The sequence below is a fragment of the Carassius auratus genome, chromosome 12, assembly GCF_003368295.1.
Source record: "Carassius auratus strain Wakin chromosome 12, ASM336829v1, whole genome shotgun sequence".
NCBI lineage: Eukaryota > Metazoa > Chordata > Actinopteri > Cypriniformes > Cyprinidae > Carassius > Carassius auratus.
The window spans coordinates 9077609-9092151 of NC_039254.1; the positions used below are offsets into that span (position 1 = coordinate 9077609).

Consider the following 14543-nt stretch of genomic DNA (forward strand, 5'->3'; position numbering starts at 1 on the left):
GTCGTCCTGCAACCAGCCCCCGCCGGCTGCTCATTGGCTGCAGCATCTTTTTTCTAAGTTCTAAAAAAACTTAGGCGTCTATACACAAATTTAGATATTCATTTATCTAATTAATCTATATGCACAGAGAAAATACAAACTTTTTGTCCCCTTTTTGTTTTAAAGCTTTATAAAGAGAGTGCAAGTTGCTGTAGCTGCGAGGAGGACAGTGATGCATGCATACAGGAGTGATTGACAGTTCACTGTGTTCACTGTGTACAAAAAATACTCTGCTACACAATTATTTAGTTATTTTCGTTTAAGCTTATTTTCGTTAGCGTTACAGAAAGGTCTGATTTACGCACTGTTACAACAGTCATTGTTTTTGTTTTTTTCTTTTTACAATGACATTTGAGTTCATGATTTTAATGTTGTTGTTTTTTGTGGCAGACTAAAGACTAATGACAGACTGTTGATCTTTGAATAAAAATGTGTTTAGTTAAGGTTTGAAATTCATTATCTTTTATTATAGGCTACGAAGTCTAATATCATAAGCACCCCATCCCGTCACCCAAGACCATAGACAACCCCCCCCCCACCCCATCCCGAATTTCAGCCAATCTCATTTGGTATCCCTATGCGGTTCTCTCAGTTGGTTGTGCATTCCACACTTTTTCCTTCCACTCAACTTTCTGTTAACATGCTTGGATACAGCACTCTGTGAACAGCCAGCTTCTTTGGCAATGAATGTTTGTGGCTTGCTCGCACTATTCATACTACAAAACATCGTAGAATAGTGCATAAGCACTTGATTTGGGATGCACCTTATTAATTCTGCTGAATGAAACTGTGGAAGAACTGATGACAGCACGGTTTGTTTAATTCCCGCCCAGTTGTAGAAATTGAATATTCAAGCTGTTTATTAATTTTCCTATCCCTGAATGAAAAACTAAAATTTAAGCTGAATTCTCATTAAAAAAAATAAAAATAAAAAAAGTGTAGAATGATCTGTTTATTAATTTAATTTCTACTTTTAATTTTAAATAATAAAAACAAATGAACAAATGATACATGGTTTCAGCACATATATTTGTCTCCTTTTTAATGTTTTAACATTCCTCATTATAAGTTACTTTACAAAATCAATACAGGTAAATCTAGTACTTTTTTACTTTGTGTTAATATAATTTGATAAAATTTGTTATAATATGAAAAGATAAATATATACTAATATATACTAATTCATATGAGTAACCTAGAATACATGACAATACTGTACATCCTATAGCCTACACAAAGCCATATAAGCCATATACATTACGTTTTCAGTCGAATAATATATTTTTTCTGTCCAGTTAAAGCCAAGGAAAAATGGAAGGCTCAGCCTGAGACCCCAGCAAGCAAACACAATCGACCACCCGCTCTCCTAATATTTTGTGCCTGTATGCCTAACAGGACAGTGCTGATTCGGTTAACTAGGTCAGTCACACCCTCGGTCTTATTTCGCTAAGCAGAACTTTGATTTCTGGCAGCTCCACAAGGCCCCCACAGAAACAGGCTCATTCAATCGCAGGCTGTTTCCAGGCACCTGTTCAGAGGTGAATGCATGCAGCTGAGGATTGGATTAACTGACTTATTCTTGCTCAAAGTGCCTGAATCAAATCAATCAGAGGCCTTTCCTTCCCTGCTCCTCATCTGGGACTTCCTCGGAATTGCACCAGATGAAAGACTTGCCTGCCTGTTCCCTGGCTATTTCTAACAAAGCACCACAACAGCTTTTGATGGATCTCAGAATTTGGCAAGAGAGAGTGTATTATGGGATGTTTAAATGCTTTTCAGTGTATAGTTATACTCTGTATTTCATTTATTCACATGCTTCTCTTTATTTCAGCTCTAATGCATAAGAGGAAAGAATAAAAAAATAAAACTACAATGAATAAATTAGCAAAGGTGCTATTAGATTTCATGATGCACGAACAAGCATTGAACCTTCTGCAATCAGACAGAAGTGCAAGAGCGGGTCAAGTTCTTTGGGTTGTTATTTCCAGGTTTACGCATTGCTGAATTAACCTGTTTACAAAAATTTCACAATTCAACATCAAAGACAGCAGTGGAAGGGGGAAAATAAAGATGAAGAGAATGAGGAAAGAAAAAGCTCATTTTATTCCAGTTTATAGTACATCTTCATCTCCAGAACTACCACTCCATTAGATAATGATGTTGCAACAGAAACATTTTCTCTCAAATACCTAAAAAAACTAAAAAACATATGTAAATAAATAATGCTTAACACAACAACTTCAACCAGCTACTTCTTGGCACAATGTACTGTATAATTTGCATACATATACTGGCAATGGTATAAATATAGCCTACTTTATGGTCTTTTTTCATCATAAGTCACATCTGTTTCGGTTGGGGGGGGGGGGGGGGGTTAAAGAAAGAAAGAAAGAAAGAAAATGTACCTTCCGCACAACACATTTGTAAAAGTGCAAAAAACCTTACAGTACATGTGGCAGCAGATACACCTACTGATGACATTTTGACAAATATTTCAACATGCTCATATGCATTTGAGAGTACACGTAAAAAAGTAATGCCGAATGTACGCAAAAAGAGACCAAACATATATTTCCAAAGACACAAGTTGTGCCCAAGCTTCCATGTTCTTTAACAGTGTTGCTCATGGCATGGCAATGCTACCTTCGCATGAAATATTTCAGTACATGTGACCACGGCTGCTAATACTCCATATTTTAAGCATCAGTTGTTTTGTTGCTTGACCGAGGTGCTTTATAATGACAAAATGAAAGGCACAGACTTTCCTCATCAAGTGTCCTCATCAAATCAATATATAGCATCAGAAAAAAATTCTGTATATTATTTCAAATAAGAGCATCACCCTATGTTTCATACTCCACGCCAGCCCTTTAATATCTGGGATCAATAATGCAGTTTGTTTAATTTCTGTAATGTCTCATCTCTCCATAGCCGTCTCTTTCGTACACGTTTATTAGATCTTATTGCTATTGATCTTAAACTTTTCGTGTGACATTCTTACATCAGTTTCCTTTTCCCTTTTCATTGACTGAACACAAACACATCATTGTTACAGTGGATATAAATAGTGGTGAACGGTTCCAAGTATTCCTGGCCTGACTGTCAGCTGACATGACATGCTCACCCCTGTTGTGCCTCCAATCCACTAGGGGCAGAGTGAGGAGAGTCCTTTCATGGCGATAATCACTTTTGGCTCTCTGCCGCTTGCTTCGAAGCGTGTTCAGCCTCTTACACAGTCACCTCTGTCTTACTGTTGGTTACAAAGTAGGGTTGCGTGGGAAGGTAATGATGACTGCGGGCAGTGTGTAGCTCATTAACCTGCTCCACCGTGCACATCCTCCTAGGGCCGTAGGTTTTGCGTCGGCCCGCAGTCTCTGCAGCCTCCCAGCTCCTCAACATACCAGGGTTTGCAATGGTATTGGAGCTGTAGGCCATTGCAGGATGGGCCACATTGGGTTTAATGCTCCTGGGCTTCTGTCCATTTTGCTTGAGGCACGGGACCTCTGTGACGTAAGAAGCTGTGGGCTCCACGTGCTCCATTCTGACTGGATGAAGTGGCAGGCTTCCCTTTGCCGCCAACTCGACCAAGTGGCGGTGTTGCTTGTTGAGGAAATCACCGTTGGCTTTGGCCGCTGATAGCAAGATAGAGAGAAAGAGTGAGGGTAGATGAGATATCATGAGAAATAAATTTGCTTTCAATTAAAAGAGGTTAATTTATACTCTTTGCAGACCAAAAATGCATTAATTGAAATTATGCAGCAAAAATAAGCAGTCACTGGGAGGTATTGAGGAAGAAGTAATATAAATGCTATTATTCCTAAATAAAAATACAAATAAATAAACAGGACTGTTTTGATGCAAGGTGGACACTATCTGCCAACTATAATGGCTATTTTTGGCTGGAAAAAAAAATTAGTAAAACAAAAGCTATTGTGATGTCAATGAAGTCATGGCAATTATGATAATGACAGATAGAAGAGTTATATCATAATTCTTTATTATATATTATTAATAGTGCTGCCAAAGATTAATCACATCCAAAGTAAAAGTTTTTGTATTTGATTTGTATAATATATGTGTGTCTATGTATATTTATTATGTATATATAAATAAACACACTAGCATTCTCTTTTCTTTTTCTATTCTATCAAATGTTTATTTATTTATTATATATAAAAAAAAACTTGGTGTGTGTACTGCATTAGTCACAGCACTTACACATTGTTGCTCTTATGTTGGTTTGATTGCTTATATTGTCCTCATTAGTAAGTCGCTTTGGATAAAAGCATCTGCTAAATCACTAAATGTAAATTTAAATGTAAAAAAAATAATAATGATAAAACATATGCATGGATGAATTATTCACAATAAAAAACAGCTGGTACACAGTGCACTAGTAAGGTCAATGACCCACCTTTCCTTCAGAAACATTAGCAACTGAATGCACGAGTTTAGCACACAAGCAGTTAAGGTTTTCAATCTGTGGTCAGTTAGGCCTGTCACGTTCCTTTAAGAGATGCATCCTTTTACCAGGTGATTCATGTTTGTAAAGGAGTCATTACTCTTAGTGTACCAGACATCCTAGTGTGACTTGCCCAGTCTGCTTTTGATGGTCGGCCGCTTTGACGACCTTGAAGATAAACTTTTCACACTTAAAATGTGTTTGGTCTTCGGTGTGATAGTAAATCTTATTTATCGCTCGTCTGCCCCTGTGGGAGAAGACGAAGACGTCATGCACAGTGGACATTTTTCCACCGTTGCGCCTCTCACTATATCAGATACACGGATCATCACAACAGACGGGTGAATCAATTACAGTGCTCAACTGTGCACATCCCCAAGAGCCATAATCAAGATGAATCGTGGTTTTGTAACTAGTGCCCCCAGACAGAGTTCAAACATCTATCGGCTCGCAACTCCACGCACAGAGTAAGTGCCATCAGGATCTCAAAGGGTTTTGGTGGGAGGATATTCTGGTGCAGGCCTTTATTAGACGCTCCACTTCTCTATATCAGGTGGAAATCCAATGCTGTGACCTTAGAGATGTGTTTGGGGACTAAGAGAAAAGTATTGATTTGCAGAATTGGGACTTGTCAGCTCTAACAGTTCTGTACCTTTGAGAATTTTTCATGGAGGAGGCAATTAAATAAGAAAAAATAACTACGACGCCAGAGGGTGAGTATTTCTTAGTTCGATGATCTCATATGGTATATGACATCCATGATGAGGTGAAATTAGAACATTTGGTAGGGGCAGGAAGGAAGCTTGAAGTTACTTCACAGTGTAAATAGGGATGTAATGATGCACCCTGAGACAGATGAAAATCCATACATATACGTGACAAATCGAGTCGGTTGAGAGTTTAAACGAAGCGCAATACAGTTGGGGGTGGAGGTTTATATGAATGTATCTATGAGGGGAACTGACTGTCTTTAGAAAAGTTTAGATTGTATTTTCTTTTGGTTTTGAATGAGTTTTTCTGAGTTTCTTTTTTTTTTTTGTCTTTTTTTTTCTATGTCTAGAGCTATTGCTATCTAATGAAATAATCATGTTTAATTCAAGTGGGTTGTAAAGATTTCAATGCAAAAATAAAATAAATGTTTTCATGCAAAAGTATTGGTTTGATTTTCGCTGGCCTGTATATACTCTACATTCATTAAGTTTAGAGTCAGTGAGTTTTATTTTATTTTTACACATTAAATTGCTCAATAATAAGGAATGCCAATCCTGCCATAATTTGAAATAAATAAATAAATGTATGTATTATGTGTGTAATGGCAGTAAAGACATTTATTGTTCCAAAATATTTATATTTCAAAAACGTTCTGTTCTTTTAAACCTTGCATTTCCACCAAAAAAAAAAAAAAAAAAAAGATCATATCATATTAGAATGATTTCTGAAGGATCATGTGACACTGACTGGAGACTGGAGCAATGGCTGTTAAAAATGACATTTTAAGATAACAGTTAAATATACAGTATGAATACAGGTCAATTGTATACACCTTGAATACAAATCCAGTGATAAAACAGCTCTCAAAGCCTCTCATTCTGGGATTCGTCAATTATTTGTAAAATATTCTGCGGTAAATGCTATGTTAAATAAGAGGAATAATTCACGAGTTTTGTACAGGTAAGATCCACATGAGAGTATAACACTGACATGCTAAAATTATCCTTTTGAGTGTACATCCTTACCCACAGCCTTCAGTGAGGCGTATTTGTTGAACGCTTTTGCCGATTGCTGTTGCTCATAGACATGGGACAGCTGGCTGAGGGCTGGATAAGGGTGCGTTTGCATCATGTTGTTTATCTGGCCGCCTTCTGCAAACAAAATGAAATATTGTTAAAGGGTTGCATCATTTTGTCTTAATTTACAGCATTTTTTTTGTCATCTCTAATAATATGTCTTGCTTCCTGCTTACTGAACTCACTTGGGATTCGCTTGCCAGTGATAACAAAAGACAAACAGACACCTAAAGGCTCTAAAACTTTCTTTACATACAGTAGGTTGCAGGCAGACGAAAAAAGAATCAGACTGAACGGATCCGATAACGAGCTGTTTGATGTGTGTGTGCGGCTAGTGTCGCAACCCGGTCCAATCTGCCTCCTGTGATGTGCCAGTCAAAGAATAAGCCATGGTATGTATATACAACCAGTCCCATTGATTTCCTCCCTTGACTTCCTGTGGTTCATAGAGATGAATTGTCAGCGGTGAATGACGATCAAAGAGGTGTAACCTGCATGGCAGAGCTGTCAGCGCAGAGCTCCTGTTGTGACTAATTAATCACTTAGCCCTGCAGCAGGGTTGCTGACACACGTCTGTACTGAGTGTGTACAGTGAGTCATTAAACACCAGACATCGCACAGATTACTGCTCAACAGAGCTCCAGAAGAAACTACTGTACACGCATTAGCGCTTAGTATGCTTGGGTTCTCTAATGTTTTTGTCAAATAATAACAGATTATTTGTCTTTGTTTTGCCAAAGCTTGTGGCAAAATATTATTTATCTGCTAATAGTACATCATTATTTCCAGTTACGTAATGTTCAAAATTGGATGACTCGGGGAAACAGATTCTGAACTCTTTGAGTGCACCAACTCGTACTGTGCAAACTTCACATGAAAGTCTTGACTGATGTACTGTTCAATATATATATATATACATATTTAATAAAATGAATAGCCTACTTTTATTCATAAAGCATGATTTTTTTTTTTTTAATATATTTTAGATAAATGTTCTTTTAAACTTTCTATTCATCAAAGAATCCTGAAAAAAAAGATTATCATTGTTTCCACAAAAATATTAAGCAAAACACAGTTTTCAACATATTAATAAAAGCAGACCAGCATATTAGAATAAGTTCTGAAGGATCATGTTACATCAGAGGAATAATTTGCATTGTAAATTATTTACATTTAGTGGCCTTAACTACTATGTACTTACATCAGTTCATATTGTATTGCAAAACACTTTTGCTGCTGTTGAGGTGGGATACAGGTCAGGCTAGGGACAGGTTTGGTGGTTATATGAAAATAATTACAGATGTAATTATATGCAGGTTTATATGTATTTATACGTATATAAGTAAAATGTAAAAACATGTATGTAAAAAATTTGTGCATTGTACCAAATTATTAATTTAAAAGTAAGTACATAATAGTTAAGGCCACTTCATATAAAACTGGACCAAAGAAATTGAGCATAACCGACATTTTTGAAAAACATGAAACATTTGAACATTTTTGTGATTCTTCAATTAGACATCCCAATTCTGTCCCCTTAAAATTATTTATAATTTCATTTTAATCTCTCTCTCTCTCTCTCTCTCTCTCTATATATATATATATATATATATATATATATATGTATATATGTATATATATATGCGCGTGAACACACACACACACAAACACACACGTATATGTTTTTGTTTTGTGAGTGTTTTTCCCAAGTCTTAAAGACTGCTACTATTAACATTTAATCTCTAACAGGCAAAGGGCAGTCAGATATTATAAAGTGGGCTAAGTGTCCTCATCCCAGTCCTCAGATCAGTGACCTATTCCTTGACCTCAGGCAAACTGTAAGTGGCGAGATGAGCACATAATAGTGCGAGTGATAGGCCATGTATTTCAAGTTTAATAACTAATGGTGAAAAAAACTAATAAACTTCACAAAGCCAGAAGAAGCACATATACAAGCACATATACAATAATAAAAAAGACATAAACACCTCTATTTTGAAGAACATTTGTTGGATTTTAGGCCAAAACGTTCCTGTTAACCATACATGCTGTTCAATTTGTACACCACAGATTTTGCGGCCTACTCTTTTGAAAATTTGACAGAAGTAGCAGATAAGTGGGAGTGATCCCATGCCTGGTTCTATTCAATTTCCTTGGTATCTTAGTGTTTGTTTTGTTTTGTGTAAGAAGCTGACTCATCTCCACTGGGAGAACTTCCTCCCAAGTGTTTGGTTGCAAATTGCCTTTACACCATCTTCTCCTTGTGCTATCGCTCTCGTCATGGCAACACAAGCGTTTGTGCTCTGTTTGCGGTGCAGCCAGTGTCTTGTATGGTTTCCACCACCCACATGCTAAGAAAACTCAGTGTTTGCAATCGGTGGACCTTCGGTGTTTGTTCTCGTGTTTTTAAATACCCCATCTTGACTAGCCCGCCAAACAAGGAAACATTAACACGCATTAATTAGCAATTGTTATCTGCTGCTGAGGAGATAGATGGTTTTGCTGGGATCACATCCAACTTTGCAATTAGTGGACTGCAGTGTGTTGGAGCGGGTTTAAATACAGGCATGTAAACGGCCCATCACAGCCCACAGTGGATAATCCCTGTCAGGTGGATCTAATACAGACCTTGTAGGGGCGATTCTAGAATTCCAAGTGCGCTCAGCCTCAGCCCTGAGCATGAGCTCATGTAGCTCAGAGGAACTTTTCCTTCTAGAGGTCTGAGAGGTTGCGAGTATGAATCTTGCTTAACAACATGACAATATGTCAGCCAGTATTTATGGGAGTATTTGTTTGTATTTTGTTTTATTTTCTGTGACACATCACTACCAGCTACTGTATATATCCAGGTCTGCTTTGACTGGAGGGAAGGATGCTGGTGTGAAGTTTCATCCTGAAGAAAAGATTCTGTGAAATGACAGCTTATAGCTAATTTGAAGAGAGATCACAGATTTTTATAAGTGCTGACAGCGAAGTTTGCCACTGTTTTTGAGTGAAGTAAAGAGTTAAAAGAATAAATATAGTCTATGCATGCTTGCCTGCTATATTTATCTAGTGGAGACATATGCATGATTACAAATAATGTGTGTGTATCACGACACAACAATAAGAAAAGTGTGCTGGCCCTGGAGAGTGTTTATGAAATAATAATTAGATTAGATAATAAGTGACATCCGGTTAGTGAACGAATCAATCGATTTAACCGGTTCTTCTTGAACCGGTTCTTCTTGAACCAGTTCACCAAATTGAACTGAATCGTTTGAAACCGTTCGTGTCTCCAATAAGCGTTAATCCACATATGACTTAAGATGTTAACTTTTTTTACTGTGGCTGACACTTCCACTGAGTTAAAATAAACCAATATCCTGGAGTAATTCATCTACTCAAACAGTACACTGACTGAACTGCTGTGAAGAGAGAACTGAAGATGAACACTGAGCCGGTTCTTTCGGACAGTTCGATTCAATAAACCGGTTGAAAAAAAAAAAGGCGGGCGATGACTCCCCTTTGTTCAACTGGTTCTTGACTCGAGAACGAGTCAATCTTTCGTTCGTTATCTGTCTCGGCTCAGTGTTCATCTTCAGTTCTCTCTTCAAAGCAGTTCAGTCAGTGTACTGTTTGAGTAAATGAATTACTCCAGGATATTGGTTTGGTTTGTTTTAACTCAGAGGGAGTGTCAGCCACGTTAAAAAAGTTAACAGTTTAAATAATTTGTGGATTAATGCTTATTGGAGACACAGACCATTTCAAATGATTCAGTTCGATTTGGTGAACTGGTTCAAGAAGAACTGGTTAAATCGATTGATTCGTTCACGAACCGGACATCACTACACTGCAGTGAACGCACTCACAACAGACCCCGAAGAGAAGACAATGCTGAATAAAGTCGTAGTTTTTGTTATTGTTGGACCAAAATGTATTTTCGATGCTTCAACAAATTCTAACTGACCCTCTGATGTCCAGTGTTGGGAGTAACGGCGTTTAAGTATTAATGTTAAGTATTAGCGTATTATTTTAAGTATTAGCATTCCGTTACTAAAGGAGTTTAATTTTCAGTAATGGAGTAATCTAATCAATTACTTTTCCCAAGCGCGAGGTGTCATGCTTTGGCTAGTGGCTACACATCAGCTGCCTGACACAGTTGCAAATCCGATGTTGATTGGCTGGGTGGGCGGTGCCCTGCTCACGCTGTCTCACTGCATGCTCTGACAACCACAAAACACAAGACGACATCAGCGATAATGGTGTTCTCGAACTGGAAGTACCGGAAATTAAAGGCGAGAATGTTTCTGTAAAGCCCCTTTCACACTGCACGTCGGACCCGCAATATTCCCGTAACATTGCCTGGTCGCCTTCTGTGTGAAAGCAACCACGTCCCGGAATTGATTACCGAATCGAACCCGGGTCGGGGACATAGTAACATTGCGGTAATCGATCCGGAACGAGTGCTGTGTGAACAAAAGCCAGATCTAATTCCGTATCGAAGTGATGACGCGCGTTATCGCGCGACTCTTTTACCGGCTGTTTTGAAGGAAGATCAACATTCGCGACGAAAACATATGTGCAAACTGTAATAAAGCAGAGATCAGTTAGTTCCTCACTTTCCGCGCTGACGCAGAGATCGTTTGCTTGCTTCAGTTAAAGTATAACGTGCCAAGCGTTGTCGACTCGTACATTACACGTCACGCGCTGATGTCACGTGTCGTTACGGGATCTTCAGGGGTTGTGTGTGAAAGCACGCACATATACCGGGTCATCACTGGCAGTGTGAAAGTGCCAAATCTAGCGACCAGGGAACAATTACAGGAACACTTTACCCCTGTATTTGCCGGAATGGCAGTGTGAAAGGGGCTTTACATGCACGGTATGCCCAGGAAAAAAGACTTTATCCACGTCTGCCTCAAGCAACTCAAATCTTATGAACCACCTAACATCAACACATGATGACATGTAACTGTACTATTTGATGCTGTGTTCAAACCAGACGCGACTTGCGCGAATAACTCTCGCTATCTGCGCGTAGTTGGACGCTTGAACATTTTGAGTTCATACGCTTCATTCGAGTGTGAAATTAACACAACAGACACGAATTCGTGTCATGGGGTGACTTCTGCTAGTTGAGTTCATGCAGCATTTTCAACCACCATTTTTAATCAGATAATTTTCTAAATATTACTGTTATCGTGTCATGAAATGTAGTTTTAAAAATATTTTATGCGAGAATGAAGTTGTTTTAAACTCATGTATGCGGTTTATTTAAAAATGTGTTTCGCCGATTTTCGGAGGATGTCTTTTCGTGTCTTTGCATTGACTTAACATTGAAATCACTCGGGCCAGACGCTCTATTCAAGTCTGGTGTGAACTAACCATAAGAGTTGGATAGTCTTCTGTTTATTGTGCAGTAACTTTAGGCCTAATATACAGTTGTTTTCAATATTAATTTTTTATATGTTTTTATTTCTATGCCTATCATATGCCAGGCTGCAATCTATTGAGTTCAAATAAATACAACATTTTTTAAAATACTTATTGTGTTTTTATTCTTCAATCAGTTAATATAAACATCTTATATATTAAAGATGTTATAGGACGTTATAGAACATAAAAAATAACGTCACAGTTACTGCTGAGTAACTTATTACTTTTACAATGTGGTAACTGAGTTACTAACTCAATTACATTTTGGGAGAAGTAATTTGTAACTGTAACTAATTACTTTTTTCAAGTAAGATGACCAACACTGCTGATGTCTCATGGACTACTTTGAAGATGATTTATTACCTTTCTGGACATGGACAGTATACCGCACATACATTTTCAGTGGAGGGACAGAAAGCACTCTGACTAAATTTGGGTGAATTTGGGTGAACTAACCCTTTAACTTGTTGTTTATAAGCATGCCGATAATTAACATATTGCCTGTTTATTAGTAGTTATAAAGCACATATTATTCATGATCATATACTTTATCCCTAATAACAACTTACTAACTATTAATAAGCAGCCAATTAGAAATTTGAAATTTGAGAATTGGACCTTAAAATGAAATGTGACCAAAAATAATCCTTACATACATCTTGTAGAATCTGCAAAATGTTAAATATTTTACCGAAATAACAGATATTTACATTAGCCCACGAAGGCAAGATAATATAACTGAATTCAGATGACCCCATTCAAAGGTTACCCATCTGTTATCTGGAAGTACTTTGGCTGTTTTGGCAGTTAAACTGCCTACTGTTCTTCAGAAAATCTTCCAGATCCTGTACTGTCTTTGGTTGTCCAGTATCTTCTGCATATTTAAACCCCTTCTAGCAGAGACTGCATGATTTTATGATCTTTTCACAGATGCAGACATTTACTGATGCTCAAGAAGGAAACGCTGTGCATTAAAACTATTAAACAGGATGGATGTGTGTAATTTTGTTTTGTAAAAATAGTTTAAAATGTACTGTATTTCAGTATGACTGCATTTCAGAAGCTAAATATGACAGATGTTTCCCAGAAGACAAATTATGTACCATTTGCCCTGATCATTCAAAAATGTTTCAGTCCTCTCCTCAGCTCTTAATACATAATGTTGCTTTGTTGAGTATCAGTGAATTTCTGCTCCTTTTGTTAACAATAGATGTGTGTGAATTAAACTTTTGAATTGGTTTATTTGTATAAATTCAGTCATTATTTTGTCTTGTGGACTAGTGTATATATGTAAACAACTGTTATGTGAAATAGTTTATGTGCACAACAGTACAAAAAAACAAAATTTTTGATCCCTATTATTTTCTAAACATTATTAACATTTAACAGAATCTGCAAGTTAAACCTATGACCACAACCATACTCTGTTTAAGTGGCAGGGGCTCAATTTATTACATTTATTTTTGGGCATGATTAACTTGACCAGCAATGTTTTGCACTATTAATAACACCCATTCAAACAGACAGATAGCAGCAGAGGTAGAAGAGAAGTATAAGCTGCTCAGAGAAGGTTAGGTCACAATTCATTTTAAATGTGAGAAGAGTGCACAATCCTGTGAAACTGCTGCAGATGAGCGATAGAGAAGCAGAGTGAGTGTATGAAAGCTGTTTGCTTCTATAAGGCTCTGCTATTGTGCTCTAAATGGGGTGGCCTGAAGATGGCAGAACATTTGCTTTCTTTAAAAAATGTTTTGCTTTTAGTGCTGGACCTCTTACCTTCTGTGTACAGCTAGCTTCTCCACACTGCAGAACACATGACAAGAGGAGAATGATAATGTGTTGTTTAATGCACACTTAATTGTCAAATGTTTTGAATAATTAAAATTAATAATTATTTTTTTAAATAAAAAATTCTAACAATACATGTCAATAAAATGTAATCACATACACTCTGTTGCATTTGATGAAAAATAAATTAAAATAGCATTAATGTGAAATGTTATCACAATTTAAATCAACCGTTAAAAAAAAAAAAAAAAAAAAAAAATATATATATATATATATATATATATATATATATATTGCTGTTTTTACATTTTGAGCAAGTAAATAAAAAAAGATTTTTAAAAATGTATACATTTACATGATTCCACTTGACCATGACTTGAGGTTTTAGGAGGAGTGTACGTACTGCTAACTATCATGATCAAAAAGGTAAACACTGATAAAAAGAAATCAGTTTTTACGCAAAGGGAGAGACGACGATTCAGTATACAGTATTAACCTTATTAAATATCCATAAATTTCCCAACACTTTTAGAGAGTGTGATATTGGACTGCTTGGTGTTATAAACACTGATGTCCTCATTATCCACTCCATATGTTTATTTGTTCACTAGTGCTCATTAGACATGCAGGATGCTGCCTCTCATGAGAGAATGCCACAGAAATCCACACAGAGTCATTACCAACAACCTACAAATGTCACCGTATTGTTGCGTTTCAAACTGACAAAAGATAAGGCACGATATATTTCAGATCCACAAAGCTGATATGAGAAAAAGTGTGAATTAAAAATGACAAACAGGCGGGCACCCAAAATTTTTTCCTATCAGCCCGCAAAAATAAAAAAACAGTAGCAATTTATAAATATACAGCATGTAAAATAAGAATTGAATACATCGCAATTTTTCACAGCAATATATTTCTAAAAGTGTTGTTAACATGAAACTTTCACCAGATGTCGGTGACAACTCAAGTAATCAATACATACAAAGAACACAACAAATAAATTCAGAAATGTATTTCTTTGTAATAAAGTGGAATGACCCAGGGAA

At 36.8% G+C, this 14543-nt stretch overlaps 1 protein-coding gene across 1 annotated transcript in view; it reads right to left on the reverse strand.

Annotated features, from left to right (window-relative positions):
- Positions 1-2396: 2396 nt before the first annotated feature.
- Positions 2397-14543, reverse strand: part of LOC113111738 (protein shisa-9A) — a 33134-nt gene continuing 20987 nt past the window's right edge. Inside the window, exons 3-4 of the mRNA XM_026276787.1 lie at positions 6238-6363; positions 2397-3671 (exon numbers count right to left, since the gene is read on the reverse strand). Of these exons, the coding sequence (XP_026132572.1) occupies positions 3268-3671; positions 6238-6363 (530 nt within the window). The 3' untranslated portion in view covers positions 2397-3267. The remainder of the gene's footprint in view (positions 3672-6237; positions 6364-14543) is intronic.